This window comes from Onychomys torridus, chromosome 4 (assembly GCF_903995425.1).
Source record: "Onychomys torridus chromosome 4, mOncTor1.1, whole genome shotgun sequence".
Lineage (NCBI taxonomy): Eukaryota > Metazoa > Chordata > Mammalia > Rodentia > Cricetidae > Onychomys > Onychomys torridus.
In genome coordinates, this window is record NC_050446.1 from 26957341 (window position 1) to 26985313 (window position 27973).

At 37.5% G+C, this 27973-nt stretch overlaps 1 protein-coding gene across 2 annotated transcripts in view; it reads left to right on the plus strand.

Moving 5' to 3' along the window:
* The window catches only part of Epc2 (enhancer of polycomb homolog 2), a 113786-nt gene that overhangs the window by 32054 nt on the left and 53759 nt on the right, over positions 1-27973 (plus strand). For both annotated transcript variants that reach the window (XM_036184865.1, XM_036184866.1), the window contains exon 2: positions 8090-8249. In XM_036184865.1, the coding sequence (XP_036040758.1) occupies positions 8090-8249 (160 nt within the window). The remainder of the gene's footprint in view (positions 1-8089; positions 8250-27973) is intronic.

The following is a 27973-nucleotide window of genomic DNA, read 5'->3' on the forward strand; positions in this document are numbered from 1 at the left end:
TGTCCTTCTGTCAGTTGATCATTTGAGAAAGCAGCCACCTCTGGGGACTTAGTGTGTGTGGGAAGACCTTAATTAATCAGTCCCCCTGGCAGTTCTGAGGGCTTGCCAAAACTTTCTCGAGGCTTGTGTCTTTTTCCAGGTGCTCAAAGTTGCGTGCACCCTATGGTGTCTGTCTTATGTACTACTGATTCCCCATTCTTGTGACAAGATGCTGAGCTGTTTTCTTAATAGTTCCCAGGTATATAAGGGTATTAATTAAGTGAATGTTCTCAGATAGACATGGGAAACTTTTCCAGATGGACAGAGTGTTGTTTAAATGTTTTGCTTACCTCTCTGCAAAAATCAAGCTCTGTTGGATGTGGTGGTGCGCATCTTTAATCCCAGCACTTGGTAGGTAGAGGCAGGCAGATCTCTGTGAGTTTGAACCCATCCTGGTCCACAGAGTGGCAACCAGGGGCTACATAATAGCGAGACCTTGTGTTTGGAACAAAACACAAACAAAATCAGTACAAGCCCTGAGCAGAGCTCTTTGTTCTGATTATAGCAGGTGTGATGGTACCTGATGGTGTCTGTCTCCAGTGATGCATGCCCTGGTGCTGCAAGAAGCTTCTATGCGTTTTGTTCTCTATGGGGTCTAGGCACCACAGAATGCTAGTCCTTCAGGCAGGTATCTCCATGGGAGAAGGCTAGATTTGTGTTGCTCCTCTTACCTCTGAAAGGAGATGCTGCCGTCTTGTGGACTTGCCCCCAGCGGCACTCATCTGTCTGTGCTGACTTGAAGGAATGCTGGAAATGGCATTTCTTTTCAGCTCTGAGCTAGTCTCTAATGAAGGCTTTTCTCCTTCTAGCTCCTCTTGCTAATATTTCAAAATTGCCATGATCTGGTGTTCTGTAGGTCAGGTAGGCTCAGTTTTTAATCCCCTTTTATAGGAATTTGTGTCCTGTGGTCTTCTGCATCAGTATTTTAGTTTCCAGAGTTTTGCTTCAGTGTCTGCTGCTGATCATCTGTTTCCTTTGTCTTTGTGGTTTATAAGGTGTTTTGGCCGGGCGGTGGTGGTGGCACACACGCCTTTAATCCCAGCACTTGGGAGGCAGATCCAGGCGGATCTCTGTGAATTCAAGGCCAGCCTGGGCTACCAAGTGAGTTCCAGGAAAGGTGCAAAGCTACACAGGGAAACCCTGTCTCAAAAAACCAAAAAAAAAGAACAGGTGTTTTGTTGTCTACTAGTAACATTATAGTAGCAAAGTGTAAGTGGCCTGTCAATTGCTTTTCCTTGATGGTGTTGCCTATGGACTTTTAAAATTATGACAAATAACCTTTGATTTTATGTACAGCCTTTTTTACATTCATTAAGTAAAATTTGAAAGCCAACAAGTTGGGCTGTGAGTATTTTAAGATTCAACAGAGGGGTTTAAATTTCAGTCCTGATCTCTGACTGAATGGCTATGGCCATAGAACCTTAGCTCACACCTTCCCAAAGGGAAAAAAAAAATTAAAAAATTGTGGTACTATGTATGGTTAAACGTCATATTATTTAATTTGTTTGTTTTTCATAGCTTATATATAATTCCATGGTTTACTAGGAAAAATATATAATATCTCTATGAAAACACAAAATATTTAGGTGTAATTATAGTAATAGCTAGTTTCATTTTTTAATTTCATTTATTGTTATTGTGTATTTAGGGTGTGTGTACCATTACATGATACTCTGTGGAGATCAGAGGATAACTTAATCGGTTTTCTTTATGTGGATTCTGGGGATCAAAGTCAGGTCCTCAGGTTTGGTGGAAAGCTCTGTAACTTACTGAGCTATCTCACCAGCCTTTTAAAACTTTTCCCTTGTGGTGATAGATTTGAAACAGGGTTTCATGTAGCTAGCTCAGGCATGGATGACCTTGAACTTCTAAGCCTCCTGATGAGATGGCAGACCTGTTGGGTAGTACCTGGGTGAGGAGGTGCCTTGGTATGATAGGCTGGTGCTTTACTGTCTGAGCACAACCCCAAGAGGTATGGGTTTTTTTTTTGGGGGGGGGGTTGTTTGTTTGATTGTTTTGTTTTGTTTTGTTTTTTGAGATTACAGTGTATTGAGAGGTGTGTATATGTTGGTATACTGGCTTGCACAGCCTGCTGGTGGAGGTGAGAACAACTTTTGGGAGCAGGTTTTCTGCTGCTATGTGGGTCTCAGATAGGAAATTCAGGTCATCAAGCCTGTTGTCAGTCCTTTACCTGCTGAGCCATCTCTACGGCCCCAGGGATGCCCTTCAGAGTGTTATGCAGCATATGACAAGAACCTGGCATTATCTCTTACTCTTCTGCCCCCAAAGACAAAGCAAAACTTGAGTACCTACTTTCAGGAGGTACTCTCTTGCTATTTAAAATCTGGTTATGGTTATTAGCTGAAACACAGACCTAGAACCCCAGTTATTGCTGTTCTGATGGTTAAAAAGGTTTTGACGATTTATTTTGTGTACAAGTGTTTTTCCTGTATGTGTATGCGCACGCTCTACAGCACAATCTACGTGGAAGTCTTGTTCCAGGTGGGTGCTGAGAACCCACCCAGGTCTTCTGCGAGAGCTCCCAGTGCTCTTAAATTTAACCGAGTCTTCTCTCCAGCTGTCCTGCCTTCTTTTTGAGAGACTGCCTCAAGATCTGATGAAGGGAATCATAGCTAAGCATTTATTTTTAGAGACAAATTTGGTCTCTAAGTTAAAATAAGAGAATGTTGTAGTCTTGTTTTTCAATTTCTGGCTGCAGCTTTGTCATCTGCCAACTCTGCTAATAAAATAATTTCTGATTTACTTTAAATTTTTTCATTTAGAACAGTAAATAGATTAGTAAATAAGGGATTTCAGGCAGGAGGCCCTTTGTTCACCAAATTAAATAAATGTCTTAATTTTTATGAATTAACATGAACCCTTCCTTGTCTCAAAGTGTTTTGATAATTTTAATACTTTAAAACTTGATAATATTAATACTTCAAAATGTTTTATACTTGGAAGAAAGTGACATTTATAGTAGAAGAATCCAGATTTTAAAACATGCTGCCATTCAACCTAGATTTCTCTTATTACTCCCCAATTTGCAAATTGTTAGTATTATAAGAACATGGCTTCTCAACTCTACTTTAATAAAAGTCCTTATCCTGTGAAGATTTTTTTGGAATAGTCAAACAACATTGCAACCAGAGTCCTGAAATTTGATTCTCTAATATGCTTGTCATTTATCTAAGAACAAATCACTTGTTTCTTGAATCTCAAGATTATTGTGATTTTGTGATTGTGGATGATCTCTAAGAGCTAGAATATACTGTTTAGTTAATTGTTTAGTTGACTCAAAATTCTACCAGTAATGTATTTTAAATGTATAGCATAGTATTAGTTACTAATATATGAGAAAATGTAATTGGTGAGCTTGGGATCCTATCCTGTAAAGAAAAGTAAGTGAGTTGAAAGTGTGCAAACTAAAGCTGTCTTCAATCCCTGTCTTGTTGCTAGGCTGGGCCTTCATCCATTGTGTTCATGTTGTTTTTGCTGCCTGAGTTATCTCTTCTTTTGCTTTGTCAAATTGTCGCTCTTACTAAGAGTCTCACATTAGAGTTTGTATTCTTTGGGCATCTTTTCCTGTTGTCCCGAAATAGTCCTTTGACTATTGAGAGGGACATACTTGTCAGGTTCAAACAGGATTGTATACCTGAGTCACCTCTACCAACTAATCTTCTTAGCAGAGACTGTGCTCATTCACTTTCAAATTTTGAGTGACAAGATAATAATCAGTGCACTAACAGGTGCACTTAAACTTGTTGAAAGGATGACTGACAGTACCTTTTAAATTTAGCTATTTTATCATCTGATCTCCACTTGTATTAGTGTAGTACACTTCTGTGTCTTGAAGCCCAATTTTTTGCATGTGTATGTGTGTGCGCTGTGTGTATGAATGTTTGAATGTGTGTGAAAAGTTTAAATAGAAGTTAAGGTCATACGATACTTACCTTAAACTGATCAGTGCTTTCACATAGCAGAAGAATGGAAGGCACTGGAGAGAAGAGGAGCAGTCTCAGTTGTGTGTGTATTCCAGAGCTGGGTAAAGAATGAAGGTGATGAATGAGTCTGATAGGAAAGTGGAGAGGTTGAGAAACTGAAGCTTTTCTTAAAATTGAGGAACAAACTGTTGATAACAGACAGTTATCTGCAGATACGTGTGTAATCGAGACTGGAAAGGAGAAGTTGTCTTCAGGAAAGGGCCAGGATTTTAAGAGGTAAATGTAGGTAGAAGGATGCAGAGGAAATGGTCGGAGTAGTGATTCTGGGGAGGATGTTTAGGGACAGGCTCTAGAGGTTGGGCTACTTGAGAAGACAAATGTTTATGAAGCTCAGAAACTGAGACCGTAATAGGTGGTAGGTAACCTGCCTTCCTTTATTCCAATATGATATAGAAGCTCTGTGAACATGATAGCAATAAATAAAGAAACAAAAGCTTGTAAGTCTGAGGGGCTTATAATAGAAAGGTGTATGAATCTGAGAAAGGATAAAAAGAACTTTAAAGAAAAGAGAACTTAGAAGGCTGAGGATGATTCATAGAACCTAGAGTTTGATTACCCAGTACTGGGGAGGTTTAAAAGTACCTGGTTAGATTTCACTTCAGATGTGCTGTTTTAAACATGGATCCTACAGACATTGTCACTTAGAAGTAGGATATTGTTTGTTCATTGTGGAAGATAAGATACTGCAGGGAAGAACAGCTATTTATGTTACTATTTGAGAACCTCCAAATCTCTTGAAGGCTATGGTTTAATTTCATTGTAAGTAGTAAAACCTTACACGAACATTTCGGGTATTGGAATTCTTTAAAAGTGTGCTGTGATTGATAAAAATACATATATATGTTACTGAAATGTTTATTGGATAACATTCTCTCTCCATTCGGTATTTTCTGATATTTTTTTATTTAAAATTTTTAATTATGATTTTAAAAATACACTTTTTAGTTTTGGAAGTGTTTTTTAAACAAAGCTAGCAGAGTATTTGACATTGTATTAAGAAACAAATGACACTGGGCGGTGGTGGTGCAACACTTGGGAGGCAAAGACAGGTAGATCTCTTGAGTTTGAGGCCAGCCAGGGCTACACAGAGATACCCTGTCTCAAAAAACCAAATTAAACCAAACCAAACAACCAAACAACAACAAACAAAACAAAACAAAACAAAACAAAACAACGGAAAAAAGAAAGATGACTCGGTAAGGGCTGGAGAAATAGCTCAGTGGTTAGGAATACTCGTTGCTCTTGCAGAGGACCTGGATTCCATGCTCAGCATGCATATGGTGGCTCATAGTCATTTATAATTCTGGTTCCAGAGGTTACAGACAGTTGTGAGCTACGTTGTAGGTGCTGGGAACTGAACCATGGTGTTCTGCAAAAGCAGTAAGGTGCTCTTAACTGCTTAGCCATCTCTCCAGCTCCACATAAATTTTCTTGATTTGCTATGCAGTGATATTTCATTAAGCATGAGTTTTTGGATGCCAGTTGCATTTTGATCTATTAATTTTGCAGGTCCCTCTCTTTGCTTCCCATCACCAGGGCACCATCATTAACTGTACCATAATTTTGACAGTGAACAAAGAAAATTGCTTTAGCATACTTTCCTGTTTTGTATTAATCTCTGGATTTAGTTGTGTCGTGTTCATAATCAGTACCTCTCATAAAAGTGATAGTAGCCCAAGCTATATTTGTACCATCAGTGTTGTCATCATCACCCAAATATGGAATCTACGATTAGCAGCTCTGGACTTGAGACTGACTTTAGAAACACCTTCCTATTTTTTCAGGGCATATTATTTCTCCCACACTTTTCAAACTGTTTAGTAAGTCCACTATCAGAGTAAATGGCTTTTTTTTTCTTTTAAGTATGTTATCACATAACTTGCTTCTATAGTATAATGCGAGTTATTTTTTTTCAGCTCTCACATTTGTCCTTATGATAGTCTTTGATACTCACTAAATTTGGCAACATTCTTTTGCATGTAATGTTCTCTTCAAATCATAGTTTTCAAAAACTTGGACAAATTCCCTAAAGTACAGTGCCTTCCTATGTGCTTTGACATATTAGTCATCTGCTACTTTTTGATGAGTAATCCTTTTCATCTGTAAGTTTCCTTTTGGACACTTTCCTTTTGTTTTCTTCTCAGTTGTTGCAGAAGCCATACTAGAACTTTAAAAAAGTAGCTACGGGGCTATATTTACTTTTATTATGAGGATTAATTGACAGAAAAGCAAAAAAGCAAGATTTGAGCCTTTCCACACCTCAGCTGCCAATGCAGCTCAAATGAGTTGCCAACTTACAGAGTGCAGCTGATGCTTGAGGCATGACCAAGGTGTGGAAGTACCTTAATAATCAAATGTAAGCACTTACCTGCCTTTTGAATAACATTAAACACCTATTGTTTGTAATGCAGGCTAAAATAGTATTGATAATTGCTGCATTTCGATTACCAAGGCACCAAGAGCACATATACTATCTGATGGTGTAAATGGGATTGTACTTGGAATGCGACACTAGAAAGATGAGCACCACCTTCAAACTGAAGCCATGTATACGTACAAATTGTGAGACTATAACATTTATTTTGCATGACACTATAATGGTATTTAATCTACAGAGTTTGTGGTTGAGAACCACTCAATTGAATTATAAAAAATGATCAAAATCTCGTAATGTTTTAAGTAAGGTTATGATTTTGTGTTGGGTCCCATTTATAGTTATCTTGCCCATTGTGGGGCTGTGGTTGTGACTGTGCCTGGGGCTGGGACACCCTACATCAAAGACTTGAGTGAAGTTAATATCTAATTTCTTAGATTCTGTAGGACTTCAAAAATTAAAATGCTATAAAGTGATAGTATTAAGAATTTGGCTTTGCAAATATATAGCCAAGTTCATATCTGCTTTGTCACTTAGAATTATGTGACCTTGACAAGTTACTAAGCATATACCTCAGTTTCTTTGTTGACAATACATTTTTGCATTCTCTGAAATATTAGGAATCTAGGAGGTATAATATATTAAATATATATTTAACAGCTTTTATGTGTTGTTACTGTTTTGTACAAGTTGTAGAAGTAAATGTTTACAGAAGGAGCAGAAATAGCTGTTCCCTAAGAGCATGCTTATGCTTAGCTGGTAGATGGACAAATGAGATTTTTTTTTTTTAATGTATCATATGTAACTAAGTGGAATGAAGAAAAAAAACAAAGCTTTGCAAGATTTGATGGGCAAGGTCTGTTCTAAATGAAGAAGTCCTAGGAAGCCTCCCTGATAGATGAAACTAAAGAATTTCAAAAGTAGACTATTTGAATACTACTTGAAAACAGGAAAAAACATTATAGCTAGAGCAAAAGATGAGAGAGAGGTTGAGGTGTCATTGAGGAATTTTAACCTTTACACTGATATGATGGGGATCTTTGTGGGAGTGACAATAATGTATTTACCTTCTAAAAGGTAAAGCTGCTAGAAAGGGAATAAGCATAGGAGGACATTTTGGAGGCTGTTGATAAGAAGTGATTAGGGCCTGTGTATATTTGTTTAATATTTATTCACTATTTCCTGCCATGGTTATAATACTATTTGTTGGACATAATTTCATCTTCATTCTTTAATAATTCAAAATGTTTTACTGATTAAGTTTCAAGTGTAGACGATATTTAAAATTTAATACAAACTTACTTCCTGTGACTCGAATATTTTTTTCTTGATCTAGTGGTGGTGACAAATACAATTTACTTAACAAGCAAGGTACAGACTTATAATGGAAATATTAATTCTAGGTTATAAACATGTATATGGGTTTGTCTTTTTAAATCTATTAAAATTGTTATAAAGTTGTGATACTGATCATAAACCACAGTTATTATAAGAAAATGATGGTAATGCTTTCTTGGGTATGCAGAAAAAAACCCTGTGATTTAGCAAAGGGGAACTATTTGTAATTGATTTTTTTTCTTTGCAATTAATTAACCAAATAACTTTTAAATGGAATTATGCATGAGTTCCTATTACCAACACAACTTATGTTGCCTACTTTTACATTTTCCAGGAACATCACTTACAGCGAGCTATTTCAGCACAGCAAGTATTTAGAGAAAAAAAAGAGAGCATGGTCATTCCAGTTCCCGAGGCAGAGAGCAACGTCAACTATTACAATCGCTTGTACAAAGGGGAGTTTAAACAGCCCAAACAGTTCATTCACATTCAGCGTAAGTTTGCTAATTGACTGTTTTCTGTTTGTAATGTTAAGTTTGCTCATTGACCGTTTTCTGTTTGTAATTTTAAATTATCAGTCACTGAAAATCTTTTATATTGTCTGAGATTTTAAGCTTTCAGTTCATTAAAACTCTGATTAATAGAATATTAAACGTTAGAGATTTAAATCTGTTTATATTTTCATTTGAGTTTGAAGATCACTTAGAGTTTTAATAATATTTGGACCCTGTAATGTTTATATAGCATAAGATTTTATAGAGCACAGTTTATTATACAGCTAAAAAGATGGTGGGCTACAATACTCATAAGATTTATTTTTAAAAGGCGAATGTCTATAATGCTCACTATTAGGGCTGTATCTTTAGAAAATTCAAAATAACATCTTTCATTTAAGTTTTTCGGTTTGGTTTTGTTTGGTTTCTTGAGACAGGGTTTCTCTGTGTAGTTTTGGTGCTTGTCCTGGAACTCACTCCATAGACCAGGCTGGCCTCGAACTCACAGAGATCCATCTGGCTCTGCCTCCCGAGTGCTGGGATTAAAGGTGTGCGCCACTGCCGCCCAGCTTCATTTAAGTTTTATAAACTGTAATTCTAATGTTTTTACTGCTCTTGTTTTGTTCTCACTGTCAGTACGTAAATGGCCATTATCTTGGACCTCAATATTATTTTGATGATTTCCTACTATGACATTGACTACGCTCTGTTTTCCATCTTTACACTATTCTGTCTGCTCTCTGAAGTTTGCTTTGCACCACAGTGGTCTTACAAACTTTCCAGTCTGATCCAGTCAAGTTCTTGATTAAAATCCTACTGTTCCTTATTGCTAACATTGTGCACACTGGTGTCAGTGCCTTCATATCTTGTCAGAATTGTCAACATGTCTTAGGTGTTGGGTTACTTGTTAAGCTAGAGATTTCAGGGCTCTACTTGGGGAATTCCTGCCAAAGTACTTACCTCTCTGAGTATCCTTGGGTATGCGGACTAGAGATGTATTATTTTGACAGCACTAGGGATTTAGATCTGGGGCTTTGTCAATGCCTGGCAGCTACTGTACCCTTGGACCACGTCCTCCCAGTGCTGCAAATTTTAGTAAAGTCCCCTAGGTAATCCTGAGACATCACCGTACTTAGGAGTGATGATTGTTTTTGTTGATCCTAAGATGTCCACCTTTGGTTTTTCATCTTTGAAATGAGTTTTTGTCTTCATTTGCCGTTCATTGTGAAGAGAATACTCGCGTACTTCTGAGAGACAGCAGGGTACTGCCAACCTAAGGCTACTTGAAAACAGTTGCTTGTTTGTTTCAATCTCTTGGTTTTGGTCTATTCTATTAGCTTTAATTCAGATTACAAACCAGCTGGCTCAAAGATCAGTTCTCAGAGGATTACTGCCCCTCTCCTTCCATCTAAGTAAACGGAGAAATACAAAGGACTTTTTTTTGCTGTCCCCTGAATGTGTGGCTAATTATCTTACACTTAAAGTATGACTAGTGAACAATTTAATAGTAGGACTCGATCATGAGGCTGTAGGATCCACATAGTAATGCTGTATCTTACAATTGATGACAGTGCAGATAGAATTCCAAAGTAGAATGGATATATGACATTCTTTGTGACTGGGCCATGCCTTAATCTGTAGTGTCATTTCCTATTGCTCTTCCCCTCATGGTGTCCAGGGAGTACTGGAAATGACCTACATTTCCTGTACTTTACATTTTCTTAGCATGCGTATTCAAAAGTTCTTTTCCATCCTACAGCTCATTTAAGACCAAATCCTCTTAAGGAAGTTTACCCTACCTCTTCTCATTCTGTCTCTCCTCTTTGTTTATCTTGTGCGTGTGTCTACCTTTTCCAGAGGAGTTACTGTTACTGGTAACCATTGGTAGTCATTCTTTCTGTCTTTTAGACTGTGACCCCCTGGTGAGCAGACAGGTTTCTTCTCTCTTGTTGATATGCTTGTTGACTCATTGTTTTTAAATGATTCTAAACTTAAGCCCTGTGGGGAAAGCACTGTTTTCCAGAGACCTTTTTCATTGTGTTTTCTTTCTGTGATGGAACCCACCTAGGCAAGTACCATCCCACTGAGCTACACCCCAGCCTTTTCTGAGAAGCACTGAGGGGAATAGAGTCACAAACATTATTTATGTGACTTGCTTTCTGTGTTCTTTGACTTTGAACCCTTTCAGTTTATTGAATTTGCCTTTATCAGTGAGGAATGAGACAGATTTTCACAGTGGGAATCTTAACCGATTTTCTGAGGCCAAAGAATCAGTTGTTCTGTGTTTTGATAGCAGAGCTAAATAGTGAGAGTAGTTATTAAAAATCTTTCTTGGAAAACAAACACCAAAACTAAGTGTAACAAATTTGAATCATCCCCATTGGAAGCAACAAACATGACTCTTACATTGTTATTTTTAATTTCATTTTATTCTGTTTGTCAAAATGTAGTATGTATTATATTATACATATTATATAGGTAGTTTTATATTCTACCTTTTAAGGTTTTGTATTTATAACCTGTCATTTTAAGCTTATATGTAAATTTTTGTCAAATTGATATTCCAGTTTGTTCACCTTATAGGCAGGCCAATTGTATTTAAGGTTAGGTATACTAGATCTCAAGTTCATGGTTAGTTTTTTTTTTTTTTTTTTTTAATTAGATTTTTAAAAGAAAGTCTTAAAATTTAAATATAACTTCTTGCAAACTCTGTAAATACAGGGAATTTTAGAAAATGTCACTAAATTTTTCATTTCCTTCTTAATAAAAGATTTGTAGCCGGGTGGTGGTGGCAGCAGCACACGCCTGTAATCCCAGTACTTGAGAAGCAGAGGCAGGTGGATCTCTGTGAGTTTGAGGCTAGCCTGGTCTACAGAGCTAGTCCAGGACAGGCTCCAAAGCTACAGAGAAACCCTATCTCGCAAAACAAAAAACAAAAAAACAAAACAAAACAAAAAAAGATTTGTAAGTATTCCATTTACCAAGCTAGGGGAAACAATCACATTGGTAGGCATTGGCTAAAACTTCTTTCTGTGGCTGTGGGTTTGCTTGGCTGGAGGAAAGGTAAGGGCTACTTGGAACTCACTTAGGGTTTGTAACTTTGCATCAATCACATGTACTCCTATAATTGTGGCTTCCCATTTCAGAATCTTCCAGCACCTCTCTGTTGCCTATGGGATAGAATTTTTAGTATACTTGTATAATGTAAGGCCTTCCTTTCTGCCTCTCCAACCATATTTGGCTCTGTGTTTTGTTTTGTTTTGTTTTTCATTATAATGCCAACTTTATTGAACTGAATTAAAATCGGCTTTTCTTCCTCTGCATTCAAAGTTCATTAGGAGGAGCCAATCACATTCACTTTAGTGTTTCCATTACCCATGGAAATTGCAATTGCAGTGAACTTTGGTTTTCTAATTTCTCTGACCTTTCATGTTTTTAGCTATAGGAGTAGTGAGCTCTCTAAAATTTTATACACACACACACACACACACACACACCTTATTTGCTTGCACCTTCTTAATCCTTCTACACTTATTTTTAAGGTAAGTGTTGTCCCTAGGATTGCTGTTAGGAGTGTTTCCTGACTCCTCTCAACAAAATTCTGAGTGCTGTTTGCTTCAAAACTCCCTTCAGTTTTAATTGTTTGCCTTCTGTTGTCTCTCAGATTTTTAAAATCTGAATCTAATATACCACTTAGCATGATTATGATTACAATTAAATGTTTGTTGAATAAATGAGTAAAGAGTTGTTGATTAAAGATAAATGCATACATGCCATGATTGTTCTTAGACAGTAATCTTGCAGGACATAGAAATTATATACTAGATTAAATATAAAACTAAAATTATTAACACATACAATGAAATTTGAAGACTTCCTCTGTGGTATCCAAGTAAGAAATTAAAAAGTGAGTTCTCTTACTCATCAGCAGTGTTATTTTAGGGTAGAAGAATTGAGAGTAGATCAGGTTTGATGGCACATATGTATAATCCCACCGTATGGGAGATAGAGGCAGGAAGATTGTTGAGTTCAAGGCAAATCTGAGCTACATAGTAAGATCCTGTCTCATAAAACCAAAAGCCAGACATATAGCTTAGTAGTAGAACATTTGTCTAGGATGTACAAAACCTTGGAATTGACTCCCAGCTTCCATGCTGAGAATGAAATGAATCTGGATATGAGATAACTATCTTGTTTGCTCTTGTCTTTTTCAGTGTGATTTCTATAATCACCACACTGGTATTCTGAGAATTTACTCATAACGCATGAGGGTATTCCTTTTGAACTTAAATAATGTAATTAAAGTCAAGACCCCTAAAGGACAGTGTTGGTTACTTTCAGTCAGTTATTTAATGTCCCATTACCCCTTTTATTTAATGGGGAAGTATTTTACAATTATTTTCAGGGGTTGGAGATTTAGCTCAGCGGTAGAGTGCTTGCCTGGCAAGCACAAGGCCCTGGGCTCGATCCTTAGCTCTGGCAAAAAAAAAAAAAAAAAAAAAAAAAAAAAAAAAGTTTTAGGTTGAGGATTTAGCTCAGTGGCGCAAGGCTGGGGGTTCAATCCTCAGCTCCAAAAAAAAAAAAAAAAAAAAAAGAAAAAAGAAACCCTATTGAAAAACAAACCAGATAAATGAGATTTTCACCACATGGCAGCTCACAATTATTTTCAAGTATCAGAATTTTAGAACGTGAATAAATTTGAAATGTTGCGTTAATGTTAATGCATCTGGTTTTACAGTCAGTTAAATGGTTCTTGGTAGCAAGCCTCTATTCTTGGTTTAAAAAAAGGAAGCTTAACACCCAATATAAACTGGGCCTTTATGTTTTTGTTTTCACAGGTGTATGAAATATATGCCAGACTACCATCTAATTTTACTGTTATCCTTGCGTTAGTCTGCATGGTGTTCTTCAGTGAACAGAACAGAACATAGACCCTTTTCTTGAGACGGGGGCAAGCACAGTTTTATTGAAAAGAGTTGGGGATGATCTGAATTTATGCCCAAAGCAGTTGCTCAGTTTTATTGCATTTCTACATTAGAATTACTTGGCAGAAAGAATTATTTCAAGGGACATCTTTTTTAATGTCATTGAATATTAAGAAATAAAATTGAACATAGATTGCATGAAATGACATCCACTATTCAAATAAGCAAGTACTAGAAAAACTGCCACTAGTTAGATTTATGGCAAACATTTTTTCAACTTAAGTTGCTTCAGGTGTTTGGAAGGATGACTGACATAGGGAGCAAGGTCAGACCCAGACAGCTGCCGCAACCACTGTTGATGTCAGCCGGCTCTGAAACTCTTCCCCCAGGTTGTACAGTACTGCCCACCATCTCCTGACTGGAGGCACCAAGGGAAGAAGTGGCCGAGTAATGTTTGGGAAGCTGCTAGTTCAGTAAGGAGGAGTATTCCTAACCTGAAGACACTACCCAGTGAAAAGCAAAATAATACATCCCTTGGCCATCATGGTAGGGAGTTGAAAAAATCTTGAGTTCAAGGAGAATGCATGCTCCTTTGACCTCTGTGTAATTTGTATGTATGGTGGAATTGCCATCACCTAGATTAAAAAACTAAACAGACTAAATGTCATAATTAAAACAATCAGAGAGAAAGTAAAGCCACTCTGATAGTTAAATTGCATGTATTGTAGTATGTGGGTTTTGTTATTTTTGTTTTGGTTTTTTGAGATAGGGTTTCTCTGTATAGCCCCAGCTGTCCTGGAACTCACTCTGTAGACCAGACTGGCCTCAAACTCAGATCCACCTGCCTCTGCTTTCTGAGTGCTGGGATTAAAGGCATGTGTTCCCACCACCCAGCAGTGATATGTGTTTTATGGCTATTAAAATATATAAAACACAAAAAGTTGAGATTGGCTGTAGAGAACATGTTACCTCTATGGGACATACTTTTCTTTGGCCTTTTTCAGTGGCAGAACAGTGTGCAAGAGAAGGGGCAGGGTGTGTGTGGGGATATTGTTGTTGACATACAAGCACTTAGAACCTTCTTGTGTGTCTTCCTACAGAATATACCGTGGAAAGATAGAGCATGCCTGGTTGTGCTAGTAGGACTTAACCAGGAATAGTATATTCAGCACATTCACCTAGCAACCAACATCTCTGCTGAAGGTGCTGTAGTGATGCAGTGCTACCTTGGGAGTTGGCACCATCCAACATCTTGGCTCCCTTTCTTGTACAAAATTTAAGGGAAGTTTGCTTTCCTGCCCTACAATTTTGTGGGCTACCTATCTATAAAAAAATGTTCTCTACCCTAAAATTTCCTGAGAATGCTTATTTCTTAGGATTTTAATAGGAAACTAAACTTTTCTTCTTACATAGTGAAATAGCTAATATTAACTGACTTGTGTCCAGGCTCTGTTTAATGTTATAAATTTTATTTATACTAGGCCAGTTGTTTCTCACAGTGTTCCCAGAGTTTTAAGGTATGAGCCTGAACACCCTCAGCCACAGTAAGCTAAGTTCAGGTACCCATCCTCAATATTTCAAAGAAACAAGTAATTGTGTGAAAAGTATAGAAGAGATTTGTTGAGTGTGGCCACAATGGGAAGAGAAACAGATAAGGGGTCTAGTGACTTACAGAGCAGTTTTCAGGATACAGGGGATGAAATTTAAGTGGAGGACAAAAGCTTTGCATAATTAAACTGTGCTGATTGGGGTGTTGTCTTGCCCATCGCTGAGTCAACTTTGTCTTTGGTCTGGTCTTTTCTTGCAAGGTGTTCCCATAAGTTATCAGAACTGTGTGACAATTACTTTTTGGGAAGGCAAGCTCCTCCTGTGGTCTGGCACCAGGCTTCAGTCTTTCTCTTCTGGCAGCATGATTATTGGATGCATTATCCTGAGCTCTTTGTGAAACCTTAGGTTTTAAATGGCTGTCAAAATATACGCTGCCTCACAGCATTCCTTTTATAACTGCTTTGCCAGGGGAGAAGATATTCTAAAGATACTGGTGCCCTTCCTTTTGGCATGTTGCTGAAACAACAGTTCCCAGAGAATTCAAATTTCCAGGAATAGTGAGGAGCTCCATTGAAAGGCGATGAATTTTGGCTTGTAGGGGGAAAAAAAATCCAAGATCCAGCTGAAAAATAAAAAGAGCTTTTAAAGTTTACAAATACAAAACATTAAAGAGAGAACTACTTGTATAAGCTGAGCCTTTCAGAGAAAATTTCTTTTGTGCCAGGCTTAGTGGCTCACACCTTTAATTCCAGTACTCAGAGAGTTGGGAAAGACAGGCACATCTCTGAGTTTGAGGATAGTCTGGTGTACAGAGCAAGTTCTAGGACAGCCAGGGTTACACAGAGAAGCCCTGTCTTAAAAAGCCTAAACAACAAACAACAGTAAGGAAAAGTGCTTTCATCCAGTGCACATGCATAGTCAAATACCAAGACCATACACAGAATGGGAGAATTCGTTAGGTCCTTTGGGCTTCAGGAACTGACCAAGCAGGTATGTTCCAGGCTCAGCCAGTTTGTGAAGATAATCACACACCCCTAGTAGCAGGAGGTTAGAGTTGGGAAAGAGTTATGAGGTAATTGCTTATCTCTAAGCCTTTGACGAAACGTGTGCTTGGTAAAAAATAAGGTTTGCTTCAAATGAAGCAAATTGGACTGTATAGGACCTTGGTCAAATGGGTTTTATCCATTACAAAAGAAATAGGTACTGTGCCTTTTGATGCTTTCAGATGAAGCTAAAATAATAGAGGTGATTGGTGAAAAGAATAAGCAATCATTACAAGTGCAGTGATTCAAATCTTTGTTTTCAGACTGGAGAGAGCTCAGAGTTAAGAAAGAGCACTGGCTGCTCTTCCACAGGCCACAGGTTCAGTTCCCAACCCAGCATGATAGTTTACAACCATTTGTACCTTGCATGTGATGGTGGTGGTACACAGACATGAAAGCAAGCAAAACTCATGTACATAATAATTAATAATTCTTTTCATACTGAAATTGTTGTCAGTTATGCTGTCAAGGTTGTTGGACCATACAGTCTTCCTTCCATGTAAAGACGCTTATCTCCTATCCCACAATATAGACCTTATTTAGAACATAATCAGAAAATTAGTTGGTTTGGGTTTTTTTTTTACTGACTTTAGAATCCCCACTGTTTCTTCAGTAAGAATGAAGAGAATAAGGTTGTGTGTTGAGAGACTGGTTTTTATATTCTGATTATAATTAAAATATTAAAATTACATGGGCTGAGGAGATAGTGCAGTGGGTGTACATGTGCTTGGACACCAAGCTTGATGTTCAGTTTCCTGGAACCCACGTGGTGGAAGGAGAGAACTGACTCCTATGAATTATCTTCTGACCTCCGTGTGCACTTCATTGGTCTACACGCACACACATACACACACACACACACACACACACACACACACACACAAGTAAATAGTTTAAGAAAAATTTATACAATGTTAATTGCAGAAGAAAATTGGTGACCTGTCTCCAAAAGACCAGCACATGACAGTTATTCCCTTTGTTATAAATATGCATTGTATTGTATACATGAATATGTGAATCTTTTACATTAAACTTGTGTGTGTGTGTGTGTGTGTGTGTGTGTGTGTGTGTGTGTGTGTGTATTTTGGAAGAGTGTACTCTAATGAAAAAAGGTATAGTATAATGTTGAGCATATGGCATATCCCAGTTATTCAAGAGATTGAGATATGGATCACTTGTACCCGGACATTCCAGACCATCCTTAGTAATCTAGTGAGACTGTCTCATAAACATGGAACAACAGTAACAACAAAGTATAACATTGGGAGTACATAGACCAGGAACAGTAATTTATTGTCAGGTATTACATGCTGTACATAATTGACCTGTTGTGTTTTTTATACGACCAGCAACACAATATGATTCATACTAGCATTACCCACAAACAAGTGAGTGAGTGATGGGAATTGTTTTTAGTGTCCTAATCTTGTAGAACCACTGTTATATGTAGTCCATAGTTGACTGAAACATCACATGAAAGACACACTGTCTGTGTATATGCTTATGTGTGTGTTTGTGCATAACAATATGTTGTCACCAGTACTGTTTTGAACAAAGTATTATCTTTTTACTGTTGTTAGGTAATCAGGGATAGGAAAAATGGTTTTACCCTTGCTTACTTAGTTTCTAAGAAAGTGTTCTTCCTTTCTTTATACAGATCAGATTTTCTTACCCATGTGATTTTCTTTCTCTGGTGGACTTTTAAAATTTCATGCCTGTGGCAATGAATGACCTCCAATTTATTTGTCTGAGAAGATTTTATTTCTTTATTTTGGAAGGATTTCATAGAGTGCAGGCTTTTAGGGTAGAAAGTTTTATGTTGATAGCCCTTTTCCCTCAATATTTCAGATATTTCACTTTGTTCTCTGCACTTTTTGAGACTATTGAATATAATTTTTATCTATGGTCCTCTGTAGGTAAGACACTTTCTCCTTCTCACTTATTTTGAAATTGTTGTTGTTACATATTTTTAGTGTTTGTGTGTACATGCCCATGTGTGTACTTTTGTGCAGGTGCCATAGTTTGTGTGTTGAGATTAAAGGACAACTTTTCTCCTTTTTAGCAGGTTGTGCGTTGTAGAGTTTGTTTAGGATTTTTGAGACAAGGCCATGCTTTGCAGACCAGCTGGCCTCAGACTTAGAGTAATTTCCCTGCCTCAGACTCCTCAGAGCTGGAATTACAAGTATGAATCACCAGGCCCACCCAAGAGATGCTTTCCTTAATCATGTCCAATCTAATAAAGCGCCAAAACCACTTTTCGTTGCTGATAATTTTTATCTCTGCCATTTGTTAAGATTTTTTTTTCTAGAATTTCTGTCTTTCAGCTTACATTATCCATCTTCCTGCCATGCTATCTATTTGTTGTTGTTGTTGTTGTTGTTGTTGTTGTTGTTGTTGTTGTTAAAGCCTTAGGCATGTTATAGTTTTCTTAATTCCTGGTCAGAAAAATACAACATTCCCATCAGGTCCTAGCTCTAACTGGTTGGTACCTCTTTAGTCTCTCTTTGCTTTTTACTGTGCTTTATCATGTTTTGCTTGAATGTAGACATGATGTATTGAGCAAAAAATGAACTACAGCAAAAAAGACTTGAATGATATAATGGGGGAGTTAATAGTACAAAAGACAGACAGATGGAGTTGTCTTTTGTGAGCCTGCGGGTCTGGATTGTGAACTGCAGCAGTGCTTCTCAAGAGTTTTCTTTTTTCCCTCCCTCTCTCACTCCTTCCCTCCCCCTCCCCCCTTTTTTCCTTTTGGTGGCACTAGTCATGTGAGTGGAGTTGGCATCTGTGCCCATCAAGACTTCAGAGCCTCTGAAATTGATTGCTTCTGTTCCACCAGATCAGGATCTTATGATAAAACATCAGCAGATTAGGCTCTGGTGTAAAGCTGACGTTCATCATTTGCTAAGAACTAAATGTTGTGTATATTTCATAATGCTTCCCTTTCCTTTCCTACCAGAAGTACAGAGGGACCCCTGCATGCGCTGAAGACCCACTCAAATACCTGAAGGTGAAAAAAAATGTGTACAGCACCCCATGTTTGGAAGCTTAGACTTGCCTAGGCCACGTTAGTCATTCCATAAGGACACTTTTAGTTTGGCACATACCTCCTAAATTGGTTCATGATTCTCTGAATTCACCCTGTCTCCAGCTTTGGTGACAATGACTTAAACTATGACCTTCAGTTTTTATTTGTTTACCTTTCCATGTGTTATTAAGATGAAGTGGCAAATTCTAAGTTCCTTACCTGGAAACCAGAAATTCTGCATATAATTTGGTTTCTAGCTTTCTTTGACAGTCTTTTTTTTTTCTTTTCATTTTTAGATTCCTTTTAATAAAAACAATTAGATTTGTTTGGAGGTGATGATGGTATTAATAACAAACATTGCTTGTGTTTGTTCGTTTGACTTTTCAGTGATTGTTTAGAGAATTAGAAAACATTTAAAAACTTGTGGAAATTTTTATAGTTTGGGTTTTAAATTCCTTCAGTAATCATAAATTTCTGCATCTTGGCATAATGGAGTTTATTCAGCATTGGTTAATAACTTTGGTACTATTTGTTTTTAAAATTTTTTTTACTGTTCTCTCTCCCTCCCAGTCCTCCCCCCCCCCTTCTTTATTTTCTCCTCTTTCCCCTCCATTCTTCCTTCTGTGCTTTCTGTCTTCTTTGTCTTCCTCTCGGGTCTGCCATAGTGTTGAACTTGAGATGCCCTGCTCTGCCTCCCCATTTATGTGTCACCACGCTAACCACTCTAGCCTGTTTCTTTCATGTTATTTATTTATATGTATCCTGGCAAGACTTACAGAGAATGACTTCTCACATATTCGTCTTTAGTTTTATCAGAATATATGTACAACTTACATTTTTAAAAATCAATTTTTATTTTAAAATGTATCATTTTTTTACTTCAGTTAAAGTAAAGTGATCTCAATATATGTGTATGTGTGTGTATACATGCGTATTTTAATTCTTTTAGTTTTTGGTTTTGTTTTTGTTTTTAACAAAGTCTTGTCTGTAGCTCTGGCTAGACTGGAAGTCATTGTGTAGCCCAGGGTAGCATCAAATAAGCAGTAACCTGCCTCTGCCCCTTGAGTGCTAGGATTTCATCATGCACCAGTACACCTACTTCAGTGCATTCATTTGTAAGTTTGCTCACTATGTTTTAGTTCAGTTTTGTTGCTACAAAGAGAATACAGCTTTTAGTAACATTTAGCCAAGAATTCCATTTTCCTTATAGTAACTAGCAATTATTTTGCTGTTCTTTCTAGAAACAATTTTAGTGAATTTTTAAGGCATTGATAATTCTGGAGCAGGAATTCTTGCCCAGAAGGTTGTATTAAGTGTAAAAGAATTCTTATCACTGACTGTGGGGAACTATTTCTGAAGGATCTAGAGTTAGGCAGGTTGGTTTTTGTTTTATTCTTCTCTCATACATTATATCCTCTGACTATAAGCCTCTTACAAGACTCCTAAAAATTGCTTGCATCCTTCTCCTGGTTCTCAGGTAATATTAAATCCTTCTGATGTCTTTGATGTGGTTGAAGACTAGCAAGCGCCAGGTCCTGGGTTCGATCCTCAACTCAAAAAAAGAAAAAAGAAAAAAGAAAGAAATAGATTTACTCTATGTATATTTCTTAAGAACAAAGGCATTTTCTCATTTAATCACAGCCTTGGTTATCAAATGACTGCATCATCTTTGGTATAATATAATTAGCTAATCTCTTGACTTTGTACATAACTTAATAGCTATATAGCAAAGGAAAATTCCAGGGGATGCTTTTGTTTTCTGTTGTGTCTCCTCAGATTATTCCTAAATTTTCTTGTGCTTATGTCAGTGATGTGTTTAGGGGATAGCCTAATTATTTAGTAGAAGGCTCCTTAATTTGTATTTACCAGTTATGACATGATTCTGACTAAATGTTGGGGTTTTGCTTACTTTTTCATTGTAAAGAAATGACAGAGCATAAATTTACCTAAATACTTTTAAGTACATATTATACTAGCCATGTAGATAATTTTGTACAAAAGATCTGGACTTTCAATTTCATTTAGTAAAACTAACCCTCAAATTATCTTTTTGATAACAATTGCTCATTACCCCCAGTGCCAGCCCCTGACTGCTACTATTCTCCTTTCTGTTCCATGGACTTAATTATTTTAGATGCCTTAACATTGTTCATCTTTTGTGACTTGCTATAATGTCTTCAAGATTCATCTGTGTTGTAGGTTATAACCAGATTGTTTTTATAGTGCCAGATAATATTCCACTGTATGTATCTGCCACATTTAAAAATTCATTCATTAGTATATGGACTAATTGGATTGCTTCTACCTATTTATTCTAAACAATGCTGCAATAAGTGTGGGTGTCCACACAGCTCTTCAGGATCCTTTTTTCAGTTCTTTGGGGTATAAACCCAGATTGGGTTATTGAATTGTGTAGTAGTAGTTAGGTATTGATGCTCAGCAATCCATTTTCTGTTAGTTTTGGGTTGTGTGTGTGTGTGTGTGTGTGTGTGTGTGTGTGTGTGTGTGCATGCGAGCACGCTAGTGACCATCTTAACAGTTAGAAAGTGAGATCTTATTGTGGCTTGAATTGTAGTGTGATGATTGTTGATGTTGAGCATCCTTTCATGTGCTTAGTGGTTGTTTGTTCTTTAGGAAATACCTATTCAAGACCTTTTGTGAGTTGGATTATTTAGTAGGGATTGTTCTTGAATTGTAGTTCTTGTGCTGTGGATAGTCTCTTCTTACCATGTACATGCTTTACATTGTCTCCCTTTTTCTTTTATTGTTCTTTCCTTGGCTGTGTAGAAGCTTTTAGTCATAGCAAACAAATGAGAGGGGTGTGTGGGAAGGCTTAGGCAACAGGAGTGCTGTGGGGTGACAAGTTCCAGGTCTGCCTGGCTTAACACTGGGAGGGCCTATTAGAGGTGGAGTGGCAAGTACAGGGGAGAAGATGAGTGTGAAATCCTGCCAGAATTGTTTCCTGTGTTTTCTTCTAGTAGTTTTGAGTTTCTGGTCTTGTATCTTGGTCTTTAACCCATTTTTAGTTGTTGTTGTTGTTGTTGTTTTCTAGTATAAGATAAGACTTCCCCTTCATTCCTCCATGTGAATATTCAGTTCCCAGTATTTGTTTTTTCTGATTGGGTCATCTTGGCATCCATGTCAGTCATTTGAATATATACACAAGGGTTCTTTTCTGAGTTTTCTGCTTGGTACAACCTTACACTCATATCATACTTTTGGAAAATTGTAGCTTTGTAGCTTTATATTTTGCAATTTAGATCTTTCATATCCTCAAAAGCTATTTATTTATTTATTTTAGGGGCCTATATTAGTTCTTTAAAAACAAAACAAAACTTTATTTTATGTGCATTAATGTGAAGGTGTCAGATCCCCTGGAACTGGTGCTGCAGCCAGCTATGAGCTGCTGTGTGGAAGCTGGGAATTGAACCCAGGTCCTCTGGAAGAGCAACCAGTGCTCTTAACCACTGAGCCATCTTTCCAGCCCCTGAGCTATTTATTTTTTAAAAAATTGGTAAAATCCTTAGCAAAGAATGCCATTAGAAAAATAAAATTATTAATTACCCACCAAATTTTGCCTTATAGATTTTTTTGGTTGTTTTTTTTTTTGTTTTGTTTTTGTTTTGTTTGTTTGTTTTTTAGTTCTGTTAGCACTATTTCTGATTTCTCTGATACCTACTATGCACTGAGTTCAAACCTGGCTCATTGTTGTCTTGTTGATGTTGAAACAGCCAGTCTGATGGAGAATGCTGCTAGTACTTCTGTTCCTAACTGATTAAGATTCTGAAGCTCTGTTCTTTTGACATTAGACCGTGAGATACTACTGAATTTCTGTTCTTATGTATGTGTTGTTTGCGGTTTAGTTTATGCTGATTATCACTTGCTGCCTAATCTCGGGCTACATACCAGTTTCTGCCCTCATTCTCTACTTGCCAAAGGTGAAAGTGAACAGGAATGATTATAGTTACTATGAGAGTATGAGATGGCAAATAGGAACACTGACCCAGGATTGTTAAAACACAAAATAAGATGGCTTTAAGTAAACCAGGTTGTAGATGTAACTGTCCTGTTAAATAAGAAACACAGAACCAATTGCAGAGTTAAAAGCCACGAGGTCAGAGCAAGAGCGGAAAACCTTACCCTTCACTGCTTCTGCTGTTCTTCCTCTCCGCCAGAGACCTACTTCTGTGCGTCCTGTCTATTTATAGGCTTTCTGTTCTGTTTTCTCATTGGTTGTAAACCCAGCCACATGACCTCCTTGTCACTGCCTGTTTGTACAGACCTCCAGGTCTTCTATAGTTGGTATTGAGATTAAAGGCATGTGTCTGCCATGCTGGCTGTGTCCTTGAACACACCCAGAGATCTACCTAGCTCTGCCTCCCAAGTGCTGGGATTAAAGGCGTGCACCACTACCACCCAGCTTCTGTTCTGGTTTGCTCTGACCCCAAGGCAACTTTATTAATATACAAATAAAACCTCATTTCAGTACAAATAAAATATCACTATACCAGGTCATTTTGATTCTAAAAGAAAAGAAACATGTGAATCAAACATCATGTGTCCTCAGCCTGCACTGCAGCCACTTTTACAGTGAGCTAGCTACTTTATTGGTTCCTTTGTTGTCTTTTCTCCTCACCTAAACTCAAGCAAGTGGTACTTTTATTTTTATACCTCTTGTTACACTCTGTGGGTATTTTTCTCTTTTCAAAATTTATTATGCACACACATATATAATGGGTGCTTTGCCTGTATGTATGTCTGTGCACCACCTGTGTGCAGTGCCCAGAGAGGTCAAATCCTGAGACTGAAGTTACAGAAGCTGCCATGTGGATGCTGAACCTGGGTCACCTGGAAGCAGCCAATGCTCTTAATCACTACGCCATCTATCCAGCCATCTATGTATATCGTTCTTTTTCCTCCCCTCCCCTTTTCCTTTTTTCTTTTGCTGTCCTAGAATTAGCTCTGTAGAACAGGCTGGCCTTGAACTCACAGAAATCCACCTGCCTCTGCTTCACAAGTGCTGGGATTAAAGGTGTGTACCACCACTGCCCAGCAAGTGTTTTTCTACACTTGGCCTTTTTATGTTTAAGACTAGGTAAAAATTTATAGTCTGGAAATTAATTTTATATTGACATATACAGGGAGGGGTGTGTAGTTGGAAGATTTCATATGTCTTAGCCTGCCAGTGGTCAGGACAAACCTCTCCTATTCTCGTCTCCCAAGTAAACCCACAGAGGCTTATATTAATTATAACTGCATGGCCATGGCTCAAGCCTTTGCTAGCTAGCTCTTATATCTTAAATTAGCCCATAACTATTAATCTATGTATCGCTACATGTCCCTTGGCTTTACCTGCATCCCATTACATGTTGCTCCTTGGGCGGCATGCTGACATCACCTCACTCAGCCTTCCTCTTTCCATAATTCTCCTTGTCTGCTTATCTCGCCTATACTTCCTGCCTGGCTACTTGCCAATCAGAGTTTTATTAAACCAGTGTACAAAAGCATTACCCCACAGCAGGGATGGCTTCATTTTTTTTTTTTTTTTTTTTTAACTCCAGAGTAATAGGCCTCTGGGAGGAGGGTGCATTGTGTGCTTATTAATCATCCAGTTTCTTGTTAAAGCCGATCTGTGTGTTTCTAGTATTCTGTTGTTACATATAGTACTTTTAGTTTATAGTCGTAAACATAATGTACTTCATAGAAGAGTGATTATATGTATTTGTCACAAAAGTTCAAATGTAGTGTTCTTGGATATTTTACCACTTTATATTGACATGAAATGCTTATTTTTTCTGTTGTCTAATTAAAAGCCTGCTTTTAGTTTTTGAAATTTTGTTGATCTAATTATTGAGAAACTATATGCCTTAGTATAGTAATTGTTTTCTTTTATTTTTGAAATTATATTATAATCACATCGTTTCTCCCTTTGCTCTCCTCCTTCCAAGCCCTCCTACATACCTTTCCTTGCTCTTGCTCTTTCAAATCATGATCTTTGTTCATTCATTGTTGTTACATGCATATATGTCTATGCACATATGCATATATTCATAAACGCAATCTTCTCAGCCTCTATAATAGTATGTATATGCATGTTTTCTGGGCTGACCATTTGATACTGGATAGCCAGTTTGTGTTCTTGCTCATGTAAAAGATTGTTTCTCCTGCTCTCAGCATTCTAGTTGTCAGAGCAGTGATTTTCCCAGTCTATGTCATGCCTAAACTAGCATGATGCTTTTGATGATCAACTCCTTGATTTTGAAAATCGACTTTCTAAAAAGCGGTACAAATAGTCTGTACACTGTCAGCCAGTCTTAGTTTTCTGCAACGATAGACACCCTTGTTCTTACTCTATTGCCTGTGTCTTCTATTTCTCTTGGTAGCATTATAATTTGTATTTCTTATGGCTGAAGTTGAATGTCTTCAAATGTTAGGAGCTAATGTGAGAAATCTATGGAGTCTATTTAATGAGCAATTTATTAGGGGGTAACTCACTACAGCATGGGTATTTATCATAGGGTCCGAGAAAGCCGAGCTATGTCCCACGCTCATCTTCAAGGATCTGCCTAGTCAGTCCTAGCATCCAAACCATGAGGAAGTGAAGAGAGCACCACCTGTGTGCATCCCAGGTCTTAAGGGTCCCCAGTGGCCATACCCCAGGGACATGTACTTAAAGGGCATAGGGGCGGGGCAGTGCTTCAGGTCATAGCTAGAACAGCTACCCACTACAAGGAACATTTTTATTTAAAAAAAAAAATTACTATCCTTCACAGAATTTTTTCTTAAATAACAAAGCAACAAAAGAATGAGATTCTAAAGGAAGAGAATGAAGACTGAGATCATAGAGGGAAAATTTAAAAATTATCTTCATACTCCCAACTCTGATGTTTTCAGGACTGACCATTTGATACTGGATAAGCAGTTGGTGTTCTCTTCCATGGAGAAGACAATTTCTCCTGCTCTCAGCATTGCCTAGGGTTCTGTGCATGCTAGGCAAATGCTCTACTACTGACCCCAGCAGCCCAGCACCTTTCCAAAAAGGAGCTGGGTGTTCTTTGCTATGCCATATAACAAGGCTGTCCTCCTCCTCTGAGTCCTCCTGCTTCAGTCTGCCATACTCTTTTGCCTGAATTACTATTTCTTGGTTATCATTGAATCCTCTAGGTTGTCTAAATATTAGGCTGTGTCCGCTATGTAATGATGAAAGTTCCCACTTGAATTGAGACTTAAAGACATCGTGCTTGTTCTCATTGCATATAGTTCTCTTTTTCTTTTTTTATTAAATTTTTTCATTTATTTTACATACTAACTGCAATTTCCCCTCCCTTACTTATACTTCTTGTAATTGCCATTAATTTTGGACACTGATATTTATTATTTATATAAAATGAACTTTTTGAAATGGGAGAGACATATAGGTAGTTATAGTTATAGGTTGATCAAAAAGACCAAGAATAATCCTGATTGTGGAGCTTTTAAAGAATCAAATTATAAGTGGTTTGGTTATATTTCACTACACAACATTGTAGAAGTAGCTTTGAACTTGGCTATGGTTCACTTCCTATGTAAGGTGGAGATGAGACGTATGAACACCACCTCTGGCTAAGTTTTAGAATTCTAAGAAGTCTGGGAGAATCGCTGTTAAATGCTTGGTTACTAGCATTCAGACTCAGTTGACGGTTCTCTTGTGTGTTGAATCAGAACCTCGGAGAGCTCCAAACAGAGGCGCTTTTCTTTGCTTTCAGTAGCTGCTTTAAAAGATTAGTTTAACCCTGAATACCTGAAAGATTTACAGATTCTTGTAATTCAGTGTATTTTACATTAGGCACACACACAAAAAAATCTGATGTTTCAGAGAACACTAGAGTTATGGTTCTCAGTACACAGTCCAGTATCACTTGAGAGTTAGAAATACAGAATTATAAACCCCACTCTAGACCTACTGGATTGCAAATAAGTGATCAATCCCAAAATGAACAAGTCCTCCATGTGCTTTCTGGTGAATTGTGAAGTTTGAGAAACACTAGCTTCAAGACTGTGTTAATAACCATGTCAAGGAGGACTTATGTGGGATATTAGGAAGGTACTGTTTATTCCACTTAACTGAGATTTGGGGGGGGGGGAAATATATATACATTTATTGATGCTAAACTTATACAGTGTCTCAGTTCTGCTTTTCTTTTCTTTTTTTCCTTTTTTTTTGTTTTTTGTTTTGTTTTGTTTTTTTGAGACAGGGTTTCTCTGTGTAGCTTTGCACCTTTCCTGGAACTCACTTGGGAGCCCCAGTTCTGCTTTTCAAGTGTGTCTCTCATCTATGTTCATAGAATTGCTTTGGCTATGTAGTCCTGGATACTTGTTTTACTTGGAAGGTAGGTTTGGGTCACATAGCCACTTGACCAGTCTCATGTTCGGCAGTTTATATTTTGTAGTTAAATATGTCCCTTCTACATTCCTATCCTTGTGCCTTTTGCTCTTCTAGAATGCCTTTTCATTTACTTTCTCTGCGTTGTGTAGTATTGGTACATTCCTTATTTCTAAGGGCAGCCTGTCATACATTTTGTACTTGAGGAGTCAATGTTAGCTCTTATTAGATAAATTGAAGTAATAATGGCTTTGAAAAGTTAAAAGGAAGAATGGAGAATTAGACAGGAAACACGGCCTGGTTAGTCCTTTAAATACATGCTTGTCTTAGAAAGCGCTATTTATTAGTACCCAAATTTGAGCCTTCCGGACAAGATGTACTGATGTTTCTGTCTTACTTTGTTGCCTAAAGTCAGAGGGATTTTTTTTTTTAAGTCGTTTCCATAGGTAGCATTTAGGAAACATATGGAAGTGACTAACACATTTTTAAACTATTATAATTCATAGGTAACGTTGGAAGTATAGCACGCATGTATGGAGGTCAGAGAAAAACTTTGTGGAATCATTTCTCTCTTTTCACCTTTAAATGGCTCCAGGGCTCTAACTCAAGTTATCAGACTTGTAAGGCATGCACTTGGATCTTCAGAACCATCTCACCAGCCCATCTAAATCCCTGTTTATTATCTTTGGTTATTAAATATAATTTGTAAGCTTAAATATTTAACTTCACAGTCAAACAAAAGCTATCTTTTGACATATTGATGTCTTTATTCCCTTTTGATCATCCAAAGACTTTTTCATTACTTCTGGTAAGACTAG